This window comes from Onychostoma macrolepis, chromosome 22 (genome assembly GCF_012432095.1).
Source record: "Onychostoma macrolepis isolate SWU-2019 chromosome 22, ASM1243209v1, whole genome shotgun sequence".
NCBI classification, from domain to species: domain Eukaryota; kingdom Metazoa; phylum Chordata; class Actinopteri; order Cypriniformes; family Cyprinidae; genus Onychostoma; species Onychostoma macrolepis.
The window spans coordinates 28,333,662-28,355,774 of record NC_081176.1 but is presented as its reverse complement, the minus strand read 5'-3'; the positions used below and the strand labels follow the sequence as shown (position 1 = coordinate 28,355,774).

The following is a 22,113-nucleotide window of genomic DNA, read 5'->3' as shown; positions in this document are numbered from 1 at the left end:
AAGACCTTTCGTTCATCTTCGGAACACAAATTAAGATATTTTTGATGAAATGCGAGAGCTCTCTGACCCTCCCATAGACAGCAATACAATTGTAATGTTCCCAGGTCCACAAACGTAGTAAGGGTCAAAAGGGTCAATATCACCATAGAGTGCCTTTCAACCCTCACAATACTCAAAACTTTTGGTTTTAATTTCCCATTCGCTTTATGTCATATCATAAACAGTAGACACTCAAGTACTATAGAAACATATTAGCTGAGCTCCCACACATTTTTTTTTTTTTTTTTTAGGTAATTATGGGCCATTATTCAAAGCATAAAGCATAAGATATGTCCACCCTGTCATGGACATATACATTACTGTTAAATACGTTTTCATTGCAAAATTAAGATGCAAATTATATTTTCTGAAAGGTATGATGTCCCTTTTCTAAACAGGGTTATTTGTTTGCTTTCAAATGATAAATACATAAAACATTTTATGTAAGCCATGTGTTTTTAAAGAAACTCATACAATTCACATGTGTATGTTTTCTTATTTGGAGAAAACTGTGATATTTTAATGCAGTTTTTTGTTTGCATGTTATTGACTCCACACCTAGCTATTGAACACACTGGATTATACAGATATGATTGAATTATTATTTAAAATATTATTGTAAAATATCAAGATGACAGGGTGGACCAGCACGTGATGGTGTGGACACATAATGCAGAACACACAAAACATGACACTGAAAAAATAATATATTAATAATAATATAATAATAATAAATAATATAATTACAGTACATCAATCACATTGATATACCCCCCCCCCCCCCCCAATTAATTTTCATTCAGTCCACCCTGTCATGCGTCTGTCCACTCTATCGAGTCTAAGTGGCCGACAGGGTGGACATTTTGGAACAACGACAGGGTGGACATTTTGAGCTTCAATTAGCATATTAGCTTACAACAAACTGTGACTAGCGAAATATTTAGTCTGGTTGTTGAAGATAATTTGTTATATTTAAACAAATTATATTTTGAAAATACTGTATTCTAATCACTTCTGGCATATTTTATGCCAACAGGGTGGACATGTTAAGCTTAGGAAAAGCAAGTAAGCAAACTCAGACGAAGAAAATTTGTCAATTGAAAAGTCACCAAATTCACGTAAGCAGTTGAAATTCCCGCCACTGAAGAGACAAAAAATCTGTTGTCCTGATGTCCCTAAAGGGGATGGCCTTTTCTTAAATGGCCAGATTTCCCAACATGACAGGGTGGACAACCATTCAAGGGACATGGACAAACTCTTCTTTTTTATTAAATAAAAATATAATTTGTATGACCAAATGATCAATACACTCAAATTGAGTTTAACAAAAAATTTACAAAATATTAATAGTGGACAACATTTTTAATTTTATGATTTGACTGTATTATACTCTCAATCAAATTTAAAGAGCAGTGCATTGGACATAGCAAAATAACACACATCCTCTTACACAAAACTAAGAAAAATCTGGAAAATGTATCTAAAAAGCCACGTAATGCTTTTGTTATGAATATAAAAACTTAGCCTGATATAACACACCCTTTCATAGTCATTATGTTAAGTTAGCATGGCAAATGAGTTATTTATGTAAAGGACACCAAAAGACACCCTACAGTGATATTGACCCAAAAATAATAAGAACGTATTTGACGTAATCAGCGCTGTTTACGTTTGGGGGTGAAAGCGCGTGCATGAATGTTATCAGTGTTGTTTACGCTTAGGGGAAAGCGTGCATATGCGTTGTGATACTCTCTGAAATGGTGGAAAACAGTAACTCGGGGGAGAAGAATTTTTGAATAAAGTTTTTTTTTTTTTTGCGCACAAAAAGTATTCTTGTAGCTTCGCAAAACTGAAGAGCCACTCATGTCACATGGACTGTTTTACCGATGTCCTTACAACATTTCTGGACCTGGGAACATTTCAGTAGTGTTGCTGTCTATGGAGGGTCAGATAGCTCTCCGATTCCATCCAAAACATCTTAATTTGTGTTCCGAAGATGAACGAAGTTTGGAACGACATGAGGTTACTTACATAAATTGTTACTTACATAAATTACATAAATTGTTACTTACGGGTTTGGAACGACATGAGGGTGAGTAATTAATGACAGAATTTTCATTTTAGGGTGATCTATCGCTTTAAGTTGTATGTGCTTTTGTGTGTGTATGTATACATTTATTTCATTTTTAATTTTAGTAGATTAAGTAATTAATTTGTTTATTTCAGTTTCAGTATTTTCTTATAGGGTTTTCATCTGATATCTATTTCAGTTTTATTTCAGTTCACTTTGAATTTGTTTTAAGTTAACAACAACTTGTAACAACAGCTCCACATTATCAAGTTGTAGTATATTAGCAAGTCTTTTTTTAAAAAGGCACGTCTACCAACTTTTTGGCCCATAATCTTATATTTTAAAAGCGAAGTGTTTCATTTCTGTATCACCATAACTGAACGGCAAAAATAATGACCACTCCCCTCATCTTAGATTGGCCAGGTAAACAAACAGCCCTGTCCATATTGTAATTAATATTCATGAGCCTAAACGAATCTGACAGTCAATGTAATGAGCTGCCAAAAAAAATAAACTTACTGATGAAAGATGTAAACAAGAAAACTCATCTTATATAAAAAGACGCATATTCACAATTTTCACAATGTTTTAGGCCTAATTATTAAGCGTTGATGACAAAAACAATCAAATGTGGACATAAACACCTTATCGTCAGACCTGATCGTTCCTATTGACATCCCTGATGAAATCGCAAAACCGTCATATGGTTCTGTGATTGTAATTTACTTGGTGTCCTTCACATTAGAGTTACCTTTTGCCTTCAATACTACACACACACAGCCATTCATTTGTCCAAGGCCAGGGCAAGAGGCATCATGGGATACACGATTACAAGTCATTTTCCATGAGGACGAGGTCTGGTCTGAGGTTCAATGCAAAATTAAAGGTTTGTATAATAGCCTGTATTTCTCCAAGATCAAAAAAGAAGATCAAAGGTAATGAATGTGGATTATTAATTTATTTTCTGGTGACCTGTTAATGAGTTGAGTGTGCTGATGTGATTGAAACAGGTATGCAGAGCACACAGCTCAAATCTGGAGTATAGAGGAAAGGGGGATTTATATGGCAAACCAATTATTTAATACGTTTGAAGAAGGTTTTCATTTCCAGTGTTTGCTATAATTCTTAATATGTTTGAGAAGTAGACATTTCATAAACACCAAAGCTACTAGATTTAAGCTAAATAAGCTGTCTTTGATATGACCCTTTAAGCAAAACAGAGTATTTTACACAACTTCAAAGTTGGGATGGAAAATACATACATACATACATGAATGAATGACAATAAATAAATGACTATATCTATTTTGTATTATAGGTCTTACTGCAAATATTTTTTTTTTACCTTGGGGTGTTTAATCCAAAATTCATGTTCAATTCCCACATTTCAAAATTCAATAAACAGCCGATTGACTGGAAACCAAGTCTCCGCCCTGTTTTTTAATTTAATTTAATTTAGTTAGTTTAGTTTTTTTTTTTCTTCAATAATAACTCACAATACAGGGAAATAATTAATTTATTCATTACTAAAATTACTGGAAATTTTATTTATTTTTTTATTTCTTGCCTTGTAAACTTAAAAAAAAAAAAAAAAAAACAATATAAGTGCATTACTGTAAATGTGATTTTGAGATTGAACTGTTTTAACTAAAACCAAAAACATAAAAATGTTGTTACTTAACAAACTTGAACTGAAATAAAATATATATTTAAAAACAAACAAATAAACAAAATAAATAAATATAATAGTGTTATAAAATGGATAGTTACTTGATTCTGATTGGTTGAGCCATGTTTGAAGCCGTTGTAAATTACACTACAAACCTACACCTTTTTTTACTTTGTGTGTTGCTTGGCAACCACTTTGTTCCAACCACAACTGTTTCTGAGGAACTACATTGTTTGGTGGAAGAATACTGTTTTTATTAATATCATTAGACTTATTTTCTCTGTTTTATTTTGTGAAACCTTACTAAGTATATGGAATAACCGTTTTATAAAAGCAAAAACCCCAAGCCATGGTTTACAGTGAATTTATAACAGCTAAGGGGTTTCAACACCCCTTAGCTGTTATAAATTCACTGTAAACCATGGCTTCTTGGGGCTTATTGCTTTATTCTCAGATAGTCACCAAGACGACATTTCTCATTTAGTTTCCCAAAGCATGATGTACCAAAGCAACTAAAACAAATAAAACTGAATAAATAATAATAATAATAATAATAATAATAGTAGTGTGTATATATATATATATATATATATATGCATGTAATGTAACATTAATAAAAACTATAATAGTATCTCAATAATACTAAAATATCACTGCTGAAAAACATAATTACAGTATTTTCTGAGATAATCAGCAGCATGTCATATAAAATAATAATAATAATAAATACAACAAAAAATATATTATTTTAAGGCAGAAGTGAGCTGAAAATTACATATGAATAGCCTATGCATATTCTAAGCATGTAATACATTAGCTGAGCATTCTTCAAATAAAGGTCAACACAGTCCACGATACACAAATATAGGTTTTTCAATGATTTATTCTTACATTTTTAATACCACCTTCTGCCTCTTCCCCAGCAACATCAAGTAGTAAATGACGATTCACAGCTGTGACATAAAATAAAGGCTTTCCTGGAGACCTTCAACTATATTCAGCCCGTACTTCTTGTTTCAACAGGAAATACTATACATGTTCAAGTGAATGCAGTTGTAACTGCTTGTTCCGCTTGCTAAATATTATATGGATGGACGCGGCCTCACAAAAGGCACGTGGGTTGGTTTTTAGTCCCTGTAATTACGCGTCTATGAGAGTGAGTCACACCGGATCTGAAACTTACACAGCAATCCTACAATCAGTCACAATGAGGGTTTTCAGCGCAGACAATCTAATGCCAGAGGTCTGCGTGTTAAGTGATTAAACATTCGTCTCATGAGAGGAGTCGGTCCCTCGCGCTCATTCACGCCGGTCCGTTGAGCACACAGCCCATTCATCAAGCCATTCATACACACATCATGTACAAACTGCCTTCCCATTCACTATATGCAAAACAAACTGTGAAAGCACTACTGAATGACCTGCTTATCAACACAACCCTTCTGAAGGACTGAAGCTTCCTTTCGGGGACTGAATGACATTTCTTAATAGTGATCCTCAATCCAATAACATCAAACTCCTCACCTCGTATCAAAGGCCTCTGAAGTTTCGTCCCTCGGCATCCCAGAGGGCCACGCGTGCCCTGATGGTTCAGGAGGACAATCAGAAAACGAGATCAATCGGGCTGAAACAGGAGGAGGTGAAGCACCTGGACCCTCGTCGCCATCTGTTAGCCTGGAGCCTCTCATCTGGAGGGGAAAACAGCAGAGAGCAACTTAAAAAAATAAAAAATGTAAATATATATATATATATATATATATATACACATACACACACACATACTGTATATATATATATACATTTTCACAGCCTTCTTTGATCATATTTACCAAGGGTGCCGATATTTTTGGCCATGACTGTATATATAAATAAAACTACGATTAATTAAGAACAGTGTTAGGTATCATGTTTAAAACTATATATTACTTTGCACACTAATTTGGAATAATAATTATTATTATTATTATTTTTTTTTTATGTTTTGGAAGAAGTCTCTTCTGTTCACCAAGGTTGCATTTAAAATACAGCAAAAACAGTAATATTGTTAAATATATGATTACATTATATATTATCATAATAGAAATATAAACAGAAATATTGTGAAATATATTATTATATTTTACCATAACAGTTTTCTATTGTTGCAAAAAAAATTTTGTAATTTATTTCTTTGATAAAACCTGAAGCATCATTTCTCCAGTCTTTAGTGTCACATGATCCTTCAGAAATCATTCTAATATGCTGATTTGCTGTGCTAAATAAATAAATAAATCTTATGATCAGTGTTGTTGATTTTTTTTATTTTTATTTTTTTTTTTTCGGATGCAATATGTTTTTCGGGACTATGTTATTAATAAAAAGTTCAAAAGAACAGTATTTATTTGAAACAGAAATCTTTTGTAACATTATAAATGTCTTTACTTTACTTTTGGTCAATTTAATGTGTCCTTGATTTAAAAAACCAAACAAACAAAAAACTTTTATTTATAGATTTATTATGAATTTTCAGCATCATTATTTCAGTTTTCAGTGTCACATGATCCTTCAGAAATCATTCTAATATGCTGATCTGCCACTCATAAATAAATGAATGCATATTGCATTTATTTTTGATTTATTTTATTTTTGGAAATTATACTTTTTTTAACAGGACTCTGTGATTAATAGAAAGTTCAAAAGAACAGTACATTTTTTGTTTGTTTGTTTGTTTTTTGAACAAAATAAATGCAACCTTGGTGAGCAGAAGAGACTTCTTTCAAAAGATAAAAATCCTAATTATTCCAAACGTTTGATTGGTAGCGTATCTTTGAATTAGCACTCGTTTGTATGTATATAGATCCATGTACAACATAGGGTGCTAAAAAAAGAACTCACTGAGTTCATTGATTCATCATTACATAATTGCTGTTAATAACTGCTTTATAGACTGCCTACGCTTGTTAATTGAAACTGCTGTATCATAAGCTCAAACAGCTCCCCTCTGACAATCTCCCTGCTGTAAACCCTGCTCTTTATTAACATTTATTTCTAATTAGAGATGGGATACATGCACTTCCCCTAAGGCGACCTAAAAAAAAAAGTGTTAGACTACTGTTCTAAAATTTTCAAATCTAATTTTAAATTGCTTGTATCTTACTTAAAAAAAAAAAAAAAAAAAAAAAAACTGCAGCATTTGAGTGAATACCACAAAACCGTATCCATCATTCCAAAACCAAATTCTTATAAAATAAACATATTTTACTTTTAAATATTCAATTTTATATATTATATTAAATATGGCCTTTATATTGTGCATTAATTCTAATATATATATATATTAGACATGTACTGGCTTAAGCAGGGGGACTCGTCTGGCACTGCAGGATTGGAGTCCCTGGTGGCGCAGTGTGTTACTGATGGTAGCCTTTGTTACTTTGGTCCCAGCTCTCTGCAGGTCATTCACTAGATCCCCCCGTGTGGTTCTGGGATTTTGCTCACAGTTCTTGTGATCATTTTGACCCCACGGGTGAGATCTTGTGGAGCCCCAGATCGAGGGAGATTATCAGTGGTCTTGTATGTCTTCCATTTTCTAATAATTGCTCCCACAGTTGATTTCTTCGCACCAAGCTGCTTACCTATTGCAGATTCAGTCTTCCCAGCCTGGTGCAGGTCTACAATTTTGTTTCTGGTGTCCTTTGACAGCTCTTTGGTCTTGGCCATGGTGGAGTTTGGAGTTGGACTGTTTGAGGTTGTGGACAGGTGTCTTTTATACTGATAACGAGTTCAAACAGATGCCATTAATACAGGTAACGAGTGGAGGACAGAGGAGCCTCTTAAAGAAGAAGTTACAGGTCTGTGAGAGCCAGAAATCTTGCTTGTTTGTAGGTGACCAAATACTTATTTTACCGAGGAATTTACCAATTAATTCTTTAAAAATCCTACAATGTGATTTTCTGGATTTTGTTTTCTCATTTTGTCTCTCATAGTTGAGGTATACCTATGATGAAAATTACAGGCCTCTCTCATCTTTTTAAGTGGGAGAACTTGCACAATTGGTGGCTGACTAAATACTTTTTTGCCCCACTGTACACACACACACACACACACGTATATATATATATATATATATATATATATACATACACACACATACATATACATATGGCTTAATTTTCTTTTAATTTAACAATGCCATCCAAAAATTTGGGGTCAGTATGCATTAAATGGATCAAACGTTACAGTAAAGACATTTATAATGTTATAAAAGATTTCTGTTTCAAATAAATACTGTTGTTTTGAACTTTCTATTCATAAAGAAAAAAATAGCATTTTAAATTATTCACATAAAAAACAGTCCTTTTAAATTGTAATAATATTTCACTATATTACTGTTTTTACTGTATTCTTTAATCAAATAAATGCAGCCTTGGTGAACATAAGATACTTATTTCAAAAACAATCTTCCTGACCGAAACTTTTGAACGGTTAGTATGTATATTATTACAGTGAGCAACATGTTCTGGATACGTTTTGTGAGATTCGCTCGTCTGCAACAAGAACGAACACCGTAAAGTCACGTCTACCGAGCAGCATTGTGCTTGCTTCATGGTTTAAAAATACACCCGCAATCTCATCGGGATAAAACAGTCGACAATTGTTTCTGGGAGATTCCTGCTCTTGTCTCTGCCTTAACCGAGTCGGATTTGCGAGACAGGGCCGTAAGCTCCCGACAGCGGTGAACAGCTTTCTTTGTAGTCGTGAAACAATGCCTAAAGCAGTATGGTAGGTATGCCACAAAAACATGTGACGCCAAAAACCACACGGCCACCTGCCCACTTGACAGAATGCAAAGCCCAGGATCCAAAGCGGCTCAGCTGACATCATCCGCCAGGCCTTTCGGGTCCCTGCTGATGTTGTGGTCGCATCATATCCTGCCAGCCTTACTAGGTCTCCATTGGTACACATGTATAGATCCGAGGGTTTAAGGAGATGATTTGGATATCAGATGTTTGAGATTCTGGAAAGGTAATAAACAATAGCGTGAGCCTATACATCCATAAATATACAAAAAGAAATGGATACTTGTAATAACTCCTTAGAGGTCTAAGCTGGACTAATGGATGGAAGGCACCATGTGTCACTAATGGCTGAACCTTAGTATGGTGTTGTTCATGTGTGTTCTTACCGAAGGTCCATAAAGACGAAGAAAACGACATGTGATCCGGTCGACTCCTCAGGCCGGCTGAGAGGCTTGTGGGGCCATGTTCCATTGATTTTCCTCACTTTAATGGATTTCATTGGACCCTCTCATGATTCCGCATTAATATTTCATTACTTGTGTCTTCCATTTCCTGTGCTAGGCTAGCTTACAGTGAAGTGCTCTGGGTCGATGGACTGCTGCTACCAGGAACCGGCCAAAACCCTGAAAAAACCTGATCCTTGTCTGCACCCGGGGGAGCAAACTCGTGATTTGAAATGACAAAAGGGCAAAAACGAATCGGGTGAAGACATTAGTCAACAACCCTGATCTGCAATGAGACTCACGTGCTCGCGCTTGTGAATACATAACCTTGTGTGGTACATTTTTCATGTGAATATTTGAAAAGCAAGGTTATTTTGTCGTTTCGAATTGTTTTGAACTATGCTGTACCTGAAAGAACTAGGCGTGCCGTTTTTAGTTAGGAAAATCAACGTTTGATATATTACTGGGTTGAGGTGAATTGCGGATGGTAATGTATTCGAGTGCAATAGCGTAAACTAAAGCGATCAGACATATACAGGTCACACGAGCTGCTGGCTCAGCACATCATGCAAAGATGCTTTTCTTAAAAATCCTTTCAAGTGCTGCTTCAAAGGATCCATCAATGTCAATGAATTAAAAAATAAATAAAAATGCATCTGTGACGAATAGTTAAGAGTTGAAAATTCAGTCCAACTAAAGCACCTTGAAAAATAAAGTGCTTTAAAAAAAGGTTTAAAGACATATTATGTATGTTTAATTTGGATAACTGGAATAAGAAATTCAGAAGAATTGTCCTTAAAAACATTAAAACTCTTTAAGCTTTCGTTAACATCCATATCTCACCTTAAACCAGTATATTACGTAATAAAAGCGATATATATATATATATATATATATATATATATATATATATATATATATATATATGTATGTATATCCACATTAACTTGCTTATACAGTCATGGCCAAAAATATTGGCACCCTTGGTAAATATGATCAAAGAAGGCTGTGAAAATGAATCTGTATTGTTAATCCTTTTGATCTTTTTTAAAAATATTTCACAAAAATCTAACCTTTCATTAGATAATAAGAATTTAAAATGGGGGGAAATATCATTATGAAATAAATGTTTTTCTCTAATACACATTGGACACAATTAACGGCACCCATTTATTCAATACGTTTTGAAACCTCCATTTGCCAGTTTAACAGCTCTAAATGTTTTACTATAATGCCTGATGAGGTTAGAGAACACCTGACAAGAGATCAGAGACCATGCCTTCATCCAGAATCACTCCAGACCCTTTAGATTCACAGCTCCATGTTGGTGCTTCTTCTCTTCAGTTCACTCATTTTCTACAGGGTTCAGGTCAGAGGACTGGAATAGCCAGCAGAAGCTTGGTTTTGTGCTCAGTGACCCATTTTTGTGTTGTTTTTGAGGTTTGTGTTTGGATTATTGTACGGTTGGAAGATCCAAACATGGCCCATTATAAGATTTCTAACAGAGTTAGTCACTTATTGATTTTTTATCTGTTGGTATTCGATAGAATCCATGATGCCATGTGTCTAAACAAGATGTCCAGGACCTCCAGCAGAAATATAGGACCACATCATCAAAAATACAGCAGTATATTTCATTGTACACATGGGGTACTTTTTTATCCCTGTGTTCACCAAACCCATCTTGAGTGTTTGCTGCTAAAAAGATCATTTTTAGTTTCATCTGACCATAGAAGCCAGTCCCATTTGAAGGTCCAGTCGTGTCTGATAACTGAATATGCTGGAGTTTGTTTTTGGATGAGCGAGGAGAATTTTTCTTGAAACCCTCCCAAACAACATGTGATGATGTAGGTGCTGTTTGACAATTTATTTTATTTCTTTTTAAGGTTTTCTGAGCCTGAGGCTCAACTATTTTCTGCAATTCTCCAGCTGTGGTCCTTGGAGAGTCTTTAGCCACTCAAACTGTCCTTCTCACTGTGCATTAGGATGATATAGACACACGTCCTCTTCCAGGCAGTTTCGTAACATTTTCTGTTGATTGTAAATTCTTAACTATTGCCCCGATGGTGGAAATGGGAATTTTCACTGCTCTAGCTCTTTTCTTAAAGCCACTTCACTAATTTGTGAAACTCAATTATCTTTTGCTGCACATCAGAAATATATTATTTGTTTTTTCTCATTGTGATGGATGATTAAGGGAATTTGGGCTTTGTTTTCCCTCCTATTTATATTTCTGTGAAACAGGAAGCCATGGCTGGATAATTTCATGTTCATAATCACCCTGCAGTGCTCAAAATTGTGAATATGAATGGGAATACACTTCAGAGATATTTTACTCATAAGAATTTCTAGGGGTGCCAATAATTGTCCAACCTGTATTTGAGAAAAAAATAAAATAAAATTTCATAACGAAATTTCCCATTTTAAATTCTTATTATCCAATGAAAGGTTAGATTTGTGATTTTTTTCCAAATAAAAGATCAAAAGGATTAACAATGCAGATTAATTTTCACAGCCTTCTTTGATCATATTTACCAAGGGTGCCAATATTTTTGGCCATGACTGTATAATAATAGTAATAATATTATCATCATCAGAATTATATATATATATTATATTATATACACACACACAAACATATATTTATATTTTATATCATATTTAAATGTACATTACCTGTTTACCATTTAATAATATGATAACTTCAAATGATGAATTTCAAATACATCTGTTAGAATTTCATGACAAGCGCCTCACCTGAATTGAACATACCGCCTGTATGTACTTGCGCTGTCAAGTACCGTTTTATTTCTGAAAGACAAAATAAAACATCTAGGGTTTTTAACGGACAGCGGATGTAATATGGGAGGAAAGAACCATTTTTTTATTTGTTACGGATTAAAAAGCCACTAATAAATTATTATACTTGAACTTTGGTCAACAGACCTTAATGAGCATATTGAATGTGACAGTTCAATGACAAATAGATTTGCAAACAATTCCCACAAATTTGAGTTTTAAAAATGAGGTCCAGTATGTTTTACGCCCATTATAGCGAACCACCGGAAGGGACATTTGATAAGTCATAATTAAACTTCAAGCCAAAACCATAACTAGCAGTCAAATATAAATTGATTCAGGTCACCACATATTTACTCAGAGTTTACATATCTCAGTTCTCCAACAGCAGATATCAGCAGACTTCTCAGATTACACCAGTTGTTGATAAGTGCAAACACAAAAACCTTTATAAATGGGCAATTTCTAGGAATTACCTGTCACCTTGAGAACAGGCAGTCCAGTCAATTAAGTAACTCTAAAGCCGTTCTGCACAGATAGTTGGGAAAGCATTGGGAGATCTGTCAGGATTTGACAGACAGGACTGCTGTGGATTGATCAGTTTAGATTCTCTCTTTCTGACATTGAGAAATGAGCTAATTAAGTGTTAGTCTCAAGTACAGTGCATTATAAATAATTAACAAGCTTCTGAAAACAATAAGGCTGGTTAATCTTCCAGCGTCATGTAGGTCTATATATTAAACAGCATAAATACCACATGCAAACTACCTCATTTGCATACTGGCATAGGGCGAAACTAAATGAAGACTGCTTTCAAGTCGGTTAAATGCAGCAACAATGTCTCAGCAAGCGTTTAATATGCACTGCACTGACTGTTTTCCCTCAAGCAACTTCCCACTTGCACAGCAGGAACTCTCTGGTTTCATATGTTGAGTTAGGTTGTTTTTCTTTGACCACACTGCCACCTAGTGGTTACTCTAAGCTACTTCACAGTCAAGCCTCATTTGAACTCTGGAATCTTTTTTTTTTTAATGATGGATGTGGTTGCCTGGTTACCACTTTAACCTTCAACTTTTTTGTAGGCAGGACTGAGATGGAAAGGTAACTATGGAGACAGGATTTATGCTCGGCGATACAAAATCTTGACTGAACATTCAATGCGGTTTTGCAAATAATGACGGAGGTACGATTTAAAAACAAGCACATGAAAGGTTTACTTTTTTATACGCCATACATGTTTTGCATACAGATTTCTATAAAAAAAAAAAAAAAAAGTATTACAAAAAAGGAGTGATAAAAGAAGGGTAAAACAACAACAACATGATTAAAAATAAACAATGGAAAATTACCGTTCAGTGCAAAGGTTTGTAGTGTTGGAGGGTAGACTTTCAAACCCCATCATTATCAACTAAATCTGAAAATAACACTTGTTTGTGGTTCATACATTATTATGAGTTTCAAATCACTGGACATTTTAGAGTAGCACTTGTTTAAAATGTGTTGGCTCAATGGGTTAAAATGACTTGGCAAATAGTCATTCAGTGGAGGGCAGTTGAAAAACAGCTAAGGCTTAAGAAGACATTCCTGCGTACAAACAAACAGTCACACAAGCTTAAACCGCAGTGTTCGTAACATGTACAAACATTAGTGTGTCTGGATCGGTACAGTACTCGTATGGTCACATGACCTTTCTGTTAGTGCTGCAGGTGCATATTTGTAACAAAATACAATAAAAATGCAGTGGGCTCAAAGACTAACTTCATTTTTTCAAGGATACCTGATGTGTTATATGGTTAAAGAGGTAGATGCCGTCACAAACGCCTCACCTGAACTGAACATACTGCCAAGCCAAGTACTGTTTTATTTCTGAGAAACAAAACATCTAGGGTTTGTGAAACGGACAGCGGATGTAATATGGGAGGGAAGAACCGCTACTGGATGTGTTACGGAGTAAAACGCCACTAACAAATTATTACACTTGAATTTTGGTCAACAGACCTTAATGAGCATACTGAATGCGGCAGTTCAATGACAAATGGATTTGCGAACAATTCACACAAATTTGAGTTTTAAAAATGAGGTCCAGTATGTTTTATGCCCATTATAGCGAACCACCGGAAGGGTACTTCAGTCAAATTGCTTGTGCATGCAATTATATAAAACATTTTTAAATAGAATAAAACGGAAAATTTTGAACACTGCTGAGAGAAATTTAAAACCCCTTGGTGGGAAACTCATTTGCAAATTTATAAAACAACTTCTCTGGGGATGCTATCCGATTTCCAAAACGTTTTAAGGAAATGCTGATCAAGTGTGGAGTATTAAAGTAAAAACGTACATCCATCCTAAAATCATAAAAGGCATACAATTTGTGTGGAACGTTCTAGAGTTAGAATTAAAGTGTTAAGGTGAATCTCTAACAACCACGATGACCAAGTGGTCCTCCTCAAGTTTCCCAAGAGTTTTCAGAGCAGCCTGGAGATACTGCTGCGAGAAGTCACATGGAGGAAAGGCGTACAACATGCCCCCCATCTCTCGTTCTTTGGGGCCGCCGAGAGGCAAGCCGATGACCCCTGCTGCCTGCTTGTTCCTGAGGTACGTCACCAGGTTGCGGAGAAGGCGCTGTTGAAGGCCCGGTTCTGGAGGAGGGGCGTCGCGGTCCATGGGCCCCTGGACGGCGAGGAGGACAGCGTAACCATCCGGGCTGCCTAGCTTGATGCGTCGCGTCACCTCGTCCAGTTTGGGCTGATCCAACCTCAGCCGCTGAGCGATTTTAAGCTGCGTGATCTTGGAACCACCTGCTTGGTTGTCTTTCATGAGGGCGTGGAGAAAGTTCACGCCCCCCTCAAGCATGTGCATGTTTGTGGGGAAGCAGCTGTTTTTAAGAACAAGAGAACCGTGCCACACGCGACTCAACGTCTGGGCGTATTCGGAGAGCGTGCTGGGCTTTTTGGAGTCTGTTTTGGACTTCTCCGTCTGCGAGTCAGGGTCGCTCTCGCTTTTGCGGTGATTGCGATCGCGCTCCTCCTTCCTCGGATGCAAAGGTTCGTCCTGCACAGGACGTTCGTCACTGGAGTGTCTGCTGATGTCAGGGGTGTGATCAAGAGGTTCCGAAGTGGAGTCTGGAAGACGGCCGCGACCCCTATCCGGGCTGTCTTCGGGAGTAGACGGTGCTCCGCCTCTAAGCTTTGACCTCCCGCGTTCCTCGGCAGGACGGTCGATGGGACTGAGGCTCCTTCGCTTGCGCCGCTCCTCCCAGTTTTTTCCACGTTCTAGCTCTCGTTCCTTTACCCAGCGCTCCCTGCTGCGGCTACGACTGCGGCTGCGCTGCCTGACCCGCCCAAACGCCTCCGGGTTTGCTCGCCGCTCAATTCCTTTCGGCGGACTCCATTCCCGGTCCGAAAGGCGTTCTCTTTCTCGCTCCGCGAACAGGGGGTGTGAGGGTGAGCGAGCCCTCGCTCTCAGTTCTCGCTCCAGGCTGTGATGACGACTGTAACCATCAGCTAGAAGATCGTAATGTGGAGGCGGGAGCAAAGGCGGCTGGTATTGTTGAGGGTACGCCCTCGTCTCCTCAGCTTTAGCAAAATCCACACGCAGCCTGCGATTCGGACCGCCCAGAGGGAAGCCGCGCATTTGCGCACAAGCAGCCTGGGCTGCATCCAGGCTCTCGTAATGAATGTAAGCAAAATTATCTCCTTTCACATAGTCTATGGTGCGAATACTCCCAAAGCGATCAAACTCACGGGCTAATGCTGCTAGTGAGGTATTCGGGCCAAGTCCACCCACCCAGAGCCGAGTCGTCGGATTGGCCTTCCCGTACCCGATCTTAATCGGGTTGCCGTTAATCATACGTCCCTGCATGGCCACTTTGGCCCGGTGAGCCATATCCAAGTTTTGAAATTTAAGAAAAGCATAAGCACCTCCTTGTCCACGAGCGGGCCGCTTAATAACAACTTCCTCAATAATTCCATACTTGTCAAATCCTTGTCGTAGTTCCACTTCAGAAATGTTATGATCCAAGTTGCCAATGAACAAATTCCTTGTGGCTCTCTGATCGTCCTCTGGTTTTAAGTCCTCCTCGGGAAGCTGATACGCATATGCACGGCTTCTCTCCTCCAATGCACTATAATAGTCCAAAACACGGTCCCTGCTGAGTCCCATACCTTCAACGTAATGCCTAGGTCTCATATCTCGAAGGGCACTACTCCCAGCACCCGGTGAAAGAGACCTCTGCCTGTAAGTGTAAGCAGCACTATGCAGAGATACATAACTCACATCTGGAGGCGTGACGCTGCGACGCCGCATATACATGGGTTCAACTTTGAGTGGACGATCATATAGCACCAATCTGGTTTTAGCATGACGCGCTTCCCGCGCGTTTTCCGTGTGTCTGAAGTTGACATAGGCAATGCGACCCAGTTCTGGCGTGTGAGACAGCTTGACGCTCACATCCCCGAACTTTTTAAACTCATGAAACAGTCCGTCCTCTACATGTTCATCAGAAAGCTGTGATCCAAGATTGCTGATAAGTAGTGTCTTGTATTCTAGTCGCGCACCCACCGTGTCTGCGGATGGGGTCTTACCTTTAGGCAGGACTGATGTGGTTCGGAGAGGGGCTCGACCCAGCAGACCCAGTTCATTATGCGGGCGGTGATGCAGACTCTCTCTCTCCTCACGGACGCGCGGTTTTTCCCGCTCTCGGCTGCGGCTTCGTTTGTGATAAGCTCGGCTCTCGGCGAGCAGTAGCGCGAGCGGCGGGTTCGGTTCGCGCTCTCGGTCCCGCTCGCGGACGCGTTTGGCGAGCGTTCTAGACGGACTCGCGTCGCGCTCGGCCTGCCGCTTCATTTTACAGTGATGCTCCCGCCGCAAAAAATATAAAATCAGCTCCGAGGTGAAATCTCACGGCTCCGGGAGATTTTGCACATCCGTGAGGAGGGTCTTAACTAACGTTTGCACCGGAAAGCGTTCGCCTGGGTGTTGAATTTCGCAGATAAAAATAAAACGGCAAACATTAGCGTCCTCTCAGCTGCATCTATTCCGCCATCTTGGACAAAAGGAATGTGCGCGCTCCGCGAGTGGGAGGAGCCTCTGCTGACGTCAGAACGCATCGCGTTACGTTATTATAGTTGTGGAAAATCAATTTTGACACAGCCAATACATGTATCACTATCATATTACACAACTATAATGAATAAGAAAATATGAATTTCATATGACAATCCAATTTCTGTGCATAAACTTTAATGTACCAAAAGCTGTAACGTGATATATAAATAAAATGCAAAGACTATTGCATAACCATATAAATCATTTCATTACCATGGTAAATAGGTATTTTGGTGGTTAAATGAATTCTAATTCCCTGAAGGAAATTTTACAAAAAGTGACCAAGATGAAACAGATAAAATGTTAAATACAACAGAAAAATAATAAACTGTAAAAAAAGGACAAGACCGATTTCTTTTCTTCTTTTAATGAAAAAGACCGTATAACTGTATTAAACATTTTACAGCAAAGTCCACTCAAACTGACCCACACATTTTGAAGATGAGACTTTCATTCATTATATGTCATATAATGTGCCAACTAAGGAAGTCTATACCCTCAAAAAAAGAATAGAAAATGAAAATCAAACTAGGCAAAGTGTGTCAAACATGTTTCCCATAACATCAGGAGGCAAACACAAGTTGTGTTGGATATTAGTCAGAACTAACACAATGCAAGTTATAAATTAAAGGTTGTATTTTTATGGAAGTGCATTTATTTGGTTTCTTGATGTTTACCCCTGGAGTACATGGTAAAATGACAACACAATGCAAACCCCACTGTTAGGTGGTCTGTCGGCTGCACAGCGCAAATCTTCCACCCTAAATGCCTTTGGCCGCTGCCTTGGTCCCATAATTCCCTGCGAGTTTACAGATCTGTCCGTGCCTTGGCTGCATTGGGCGCATACTTGGGCATTAGCTCATTGATCTTGCGGATGAAGTCGGATTTCTCCACACATCCTTTGCAGGATTCGCCCCATTCCTCCAAAATTTTCTTCAGGTCTCTCACTTTCAACTTCTTTAGGTCGACGGAACTCAAGTCAACTTGTTTATCTAGAAAATGAAAAAAATAATAATAATAACAATGGCTTGCAGTTCTGTCATTGATCCACCACATTTTATTTAAAAACTAAACCACTTAAAAAATAAATAATAATAATAAATAATAATAATAATAATAATAATAATACATTAAAAAATAAATGTAAAAAAATTAAATTCCATTTAATGGATATAACTCAATATATCAACTCGAGCGATTAATTAGTCATCTTGAGCTGAGCAGGATGCTTAAACAAACAGAACAATGGATATAATATTTGAATAGGGTTGAATATGGTTATACATTCATATTGGTCAACCACTAGACAGATGCAATAAATTAATCAGTAGAAACTTTTTTTTTCTATGCAAACAAACTTTTCAACTTACCATATTTCAGTTCACAGATTTGACTGTCCTTCTTTTTGAGCTTTTCACAAATCTTTTCCACTGGCACATGGTAACTCATCGGTTTGGAAACTTCATTGATTATTTTTGTTGCTGCATCACTTGTTGCCCCTATATAATAACACTGCACATACACAAAAAAAACATTAAAAGTAAGTATAAACAAGCAACAGTTATGGAAGATATAAAGGAATATTTCAGCTGACAATGAAAATTTGCTGAACTCTATCTCAGGCCATCAAAAATGTAGATGAGTTTGTTTCTTCATCAGATTTGGAGAAATGTAGTATTACGTCACTTGTTCACCAATGGAAACTCTGCAGTGAATGGGTGCCGTCAGAATGAGAGTCCAAACAGCTGATAAAAACATTGCATTAATCCACAAGTGATCCACACCACTCCAGTCCATCAGTTAATGTCTTGAGAATTGAAAAGCTGCATGTTGTAAGAAACAAATCGATTATTAAGACGTTTTTAACCTCAAAATGTTGCTTTAGGCTAAATACTTGTCTTGTCTCATCTGAATCAGAAGAGAAATATGCATAGATCAAGCACTGTTTATAAGTGAAAACCTTCCAAAACAGCTGTAATCAAGTATGTTGGTGGGATTTGATGTGAGGACAACCGGAGATGGAATTTTTCACTGGAGGAAACGTTATTATTGATAGTAGTATTTTGGCCAGAAGTGAAGGTTTGAAGTTACAATGCCTTAATAATGGATTTGTATCTTATAAACTGAATTGATGTGGATTATTGTGATGTTTTTATCAGCTGTTTGGACTCTTATTCTGACGGCACCCATTCACTGCAGAGGATTCACAGGTGAGCAAGAGATGTAATGCAACAATTCTCCAAATCTGATGAAGAAACAAACTCACCTACATCTTCAATGACCTGAGGGTGAGTAAATTTTCAGCAAATTTTCATTTTTGGGTGAACTGTACTTTCAAACACACACTTACAAATCGGTTTTCTTTTCCTTTGGCCTCTTTGCAAGATATTAGAAGAGCTTTTTCGATGGAGTCACTGTTGAACTTGACGTCGTTGTCTTGTAGCGTCTGGTAAAACCGTTCCAGGAAACCCACACAGACTGCAATGCAACAATCATACACAAAGAACAAATATTATATGAAATTAGTCACATTTATGAAAACATATAGCATATTATAGTCAATTATTCATTTATTGGCCCCTTTGTAAATAAAACAAATGAGAAATTATGACAGAAGATATGATGATATGATGAAGTGTTTATTATTGATAACATACTACATTGCATTTTAAATATGCAATATTATAAACATACATTATTACAAAAACAAGTTTAGCCTAACAGCACCTTAAACCCTAAAAAAATAATTACTGATGCAATAATTGAAGTAGTTAAAGGAAACACATCTAATAATAAAAATGAAGTAAACTAAATGAACTAAATATACAGTATAAACTAAAGAAGACGACTAAAACGCAGATGTGAGATGCTCTTGAGAGGAAATGTGTGTCCTGCACATGTTTACACTATGAACATATTACTCAAACTCACCTTCACACTCTCCATCCTTCAAAGCTTCAGTGCAGCTCGGCACCAGCGCCAGGGCCAGTGCCACAGAAAGCCCACTTAAGTATATCATCCTTAAACCAAACAAACGTTTCTAACTACTTAAATACGCTATGAAAAAGTGCTAAACTGGGTTTTGAACGAACATTAAAGATACCGGCTCGACAACACGCAATGTACCGATTCAACAGCGCTTCCTATTGAAAGGGCCCGCCCACTCTCCCATCTGATTGGTTGCCGTTCCACTCTTCGCGCGTCTATTGGCTGGCTCGTGACGTCACAACACGCACTCGTTTCTGAATGGATGTGCAGCGCTCATCCAGGGAGTGAGTCCAGTTGGCGGCTTGTGATTGGTTGTGAAGGTGAACTCTCTTGTTGACGATTTGGGCTTAGTGACGTGTTGGCTGCACTAGCGCCATATTTGTAGTTCTTTGTCATCCGTTGACGTTAACTCATCATGCAGTTGGCGAAACGAGCTATTAATGTGTATGTTAGTAAGAATATTACATAAGAAGACCATTTTGGCTGTGACATTTCCCTCACATTATAAGTACTGTGGCGGTCTGAAGGCAATACCACGGTGGTTTTAAACGCCAACTTCAAAATCAGTATTTTCACTATAGCTCTTTAAGCAATAAAATAAAACCACATTAGCCTTCTTTTTTATATATATTTTTTAGACTTTATGACTTTATTTCGAACATATAAAATAAATACAATACAAACTAATAAACAAAACAGGACAACACAACACAATACTATTTTAATTCATACATTGCATAAGCTTATTTAATCCTACCCCTTCTCCACTCCTCATTAATAATAATAATAATAATAATCATCATCAAATTAACTTCATAATTCTGTCATCTCGATCTTGTCTTAATCCATTATTTACAATTCACGATATTCATATAAACGGAATCATAAATAAAGACAATAACTATATTAACCATATGAACTAGTCGACTCCCTTCTTCCCCCCTATACATTCTGAAAATCATATTTTTATATTGCTTTTTGAACTGGGTAAAGCTTGAGCACTAAACTTAGTCTGTTCCACAATTTCACTCCTCATACAGAAATGCAAAAACATCTTAATGTTGAACGAACATAAAGATACTTAAAGGTACACTCTCTTCTAAAAGTTTATCTCTTTAAGAAACAATTTTTGAATATTACCAGGGAGTAGATTTTTAATTTAATGTATTTATTTATTTGCTTTATACATTATTTGTGCTGTTTTAAAATGAACCAAATCAATCAATTTCAATGTCTTTGATTTTAAAAAATAATTAATTTGTGTGATTTCTATAGCTAGTTTTATGAATTATCCTTATGGCTCTTTTTTTGCAACATAGATATGATAATCTGCATTTGTAAGTATTGCCCCAAACCTCTGAACAATAATTAAAATATGGTCATATTAATGCACTATAAAGCATGTAGTATGTGCTATAAAGCATGTATGCTTTTTCAGTATTGAAATACTTCTAGAAACTTGATGTTGTACATGTTTAAACTTAGTTTATAATCTATTATCACCCCAATAAATTTATTTTCATTAACTCTTTTTATATCCACACCATCTGTATCTGGACTTGGGTACACTTTTTACAATTACCAAATAACATACAGTTAGTTTGGTTAATGTTTAATGTTAATTTATTTCTATCAAACCACCTCTTTAATTTACTCATTTCTAAAGTAAAAGTCTCCAAAACCTCCTTTAATTTACCACAGAAAAATAAATAAATAAATAAAAGTTTCATCTGAGAATAAAACTAATTTGACTAGTTTTGATACTTTGCTTTATTTGATACTTTAAATTATTTGATATAATTTATATAAAGCAAAAATAACTTTGAACCCAATATTGACCCCTGGGGGATGCCACAAGCAATGCTCCAGCACAAAGACGAATATTCCCCAAACTTTTTTCTGTCTCTTAAATAACTTTTCACCCAGTCCAGTTCTACCCCCCTAATCCCATACGTTCCAGTTTATTATTAAGTCTGATCATGTCAAAAGATTTTATCAAGATCTGTAAAAACTCAACTGCAAACTTCAGTTCAGCTGAATTATCATTACTATTAGGTCTGTTCACACAAAGAAAGATAACTAGTCACACAGTTATGACTTTTTTTTTTTTTCTTCCTCAGAATTTCAAGTTTATATCACACATTTCTGTGAGGAAAAAAGGCAATGAGACAAAAAGTAAATTGTGATACAAAAAGTCAGAATTACTTTTTTTTTTATTAT

At 36.7% G+C, this 22,113-nt stretch overlaps 2 protein-coding genes and 1 long non-coding RNA gene across 3 annotated transcripts in view; all 3 read right to left on the bottom strand.

Annotated features, from left to right (window-relative positions):
* The window catches only part of LOC131531128 (uncharacterized), a 39,762-nt gene extending 29,966 nt beyond the window's left edge, over positions 1-9,796 (bottom strand). The window contains exons 1-3 of the long non-coding RNA XR_009268574.1: positions 8,944-9,796; positions 8,587-8,775; positions 5,304-5,467 (exon numbers count right to left, since the gene is read on the bottom strand). This is a non-coding gene — a long non-coding RNA (uncharacterized LOC131531128). The remainder of the gene's footprint in view (positions 1-5,303; positions 5,468-8,586; positions 8,776-8,943) is intronic.
* A 1,961-nt stretch (positions 9,797-11,757) lies between these two features.
* rbm15b (RNA binding motif protein 15B) lies at positions 11,758-16,875 on the bottom strand. Its single transcript, XM_058761680.1, has one exon. The coding sequence runs from the start codon at positions 16,642-16,644 to the stop codon at positions 14,203-14,205; it is 2,442 nt and encodes an 813-aa protein (XP_058617663.1). The 5' UTR covers positions 16,645-16,875; the 3' UTR covers positions 11,758-14,202.
* Positions 16,876-17,246: 371 nt separating this feature from the next.
* Positions 17,247-20,072, bottom strand: manf (mesencephalic astrocyte-derived neurotrophic factor). The gene is made up of 4 exons (XM_058761031.1): positions 19,837-20,072; positions 19,256-19,383; positions 18,276-18,417; positions 17,247-17,897 (listed from the first exon to the last, which is right to left on the bottom strand). The coding sequence occupies exons 1-4, from the start codon at positions 19,922-19,924 to the stop codon at positions 17,713-17,715; spliced, it is 543 nt and encodes a 180-aa protein (XP_058617014.1). The 5' UTR covers positions 19,925-20,072; the 3' UTR covers positions 17,247-17,712.
* Between the last annotated feature and the right edge of the window lie 2,041 nt (positions 20,073-22,113).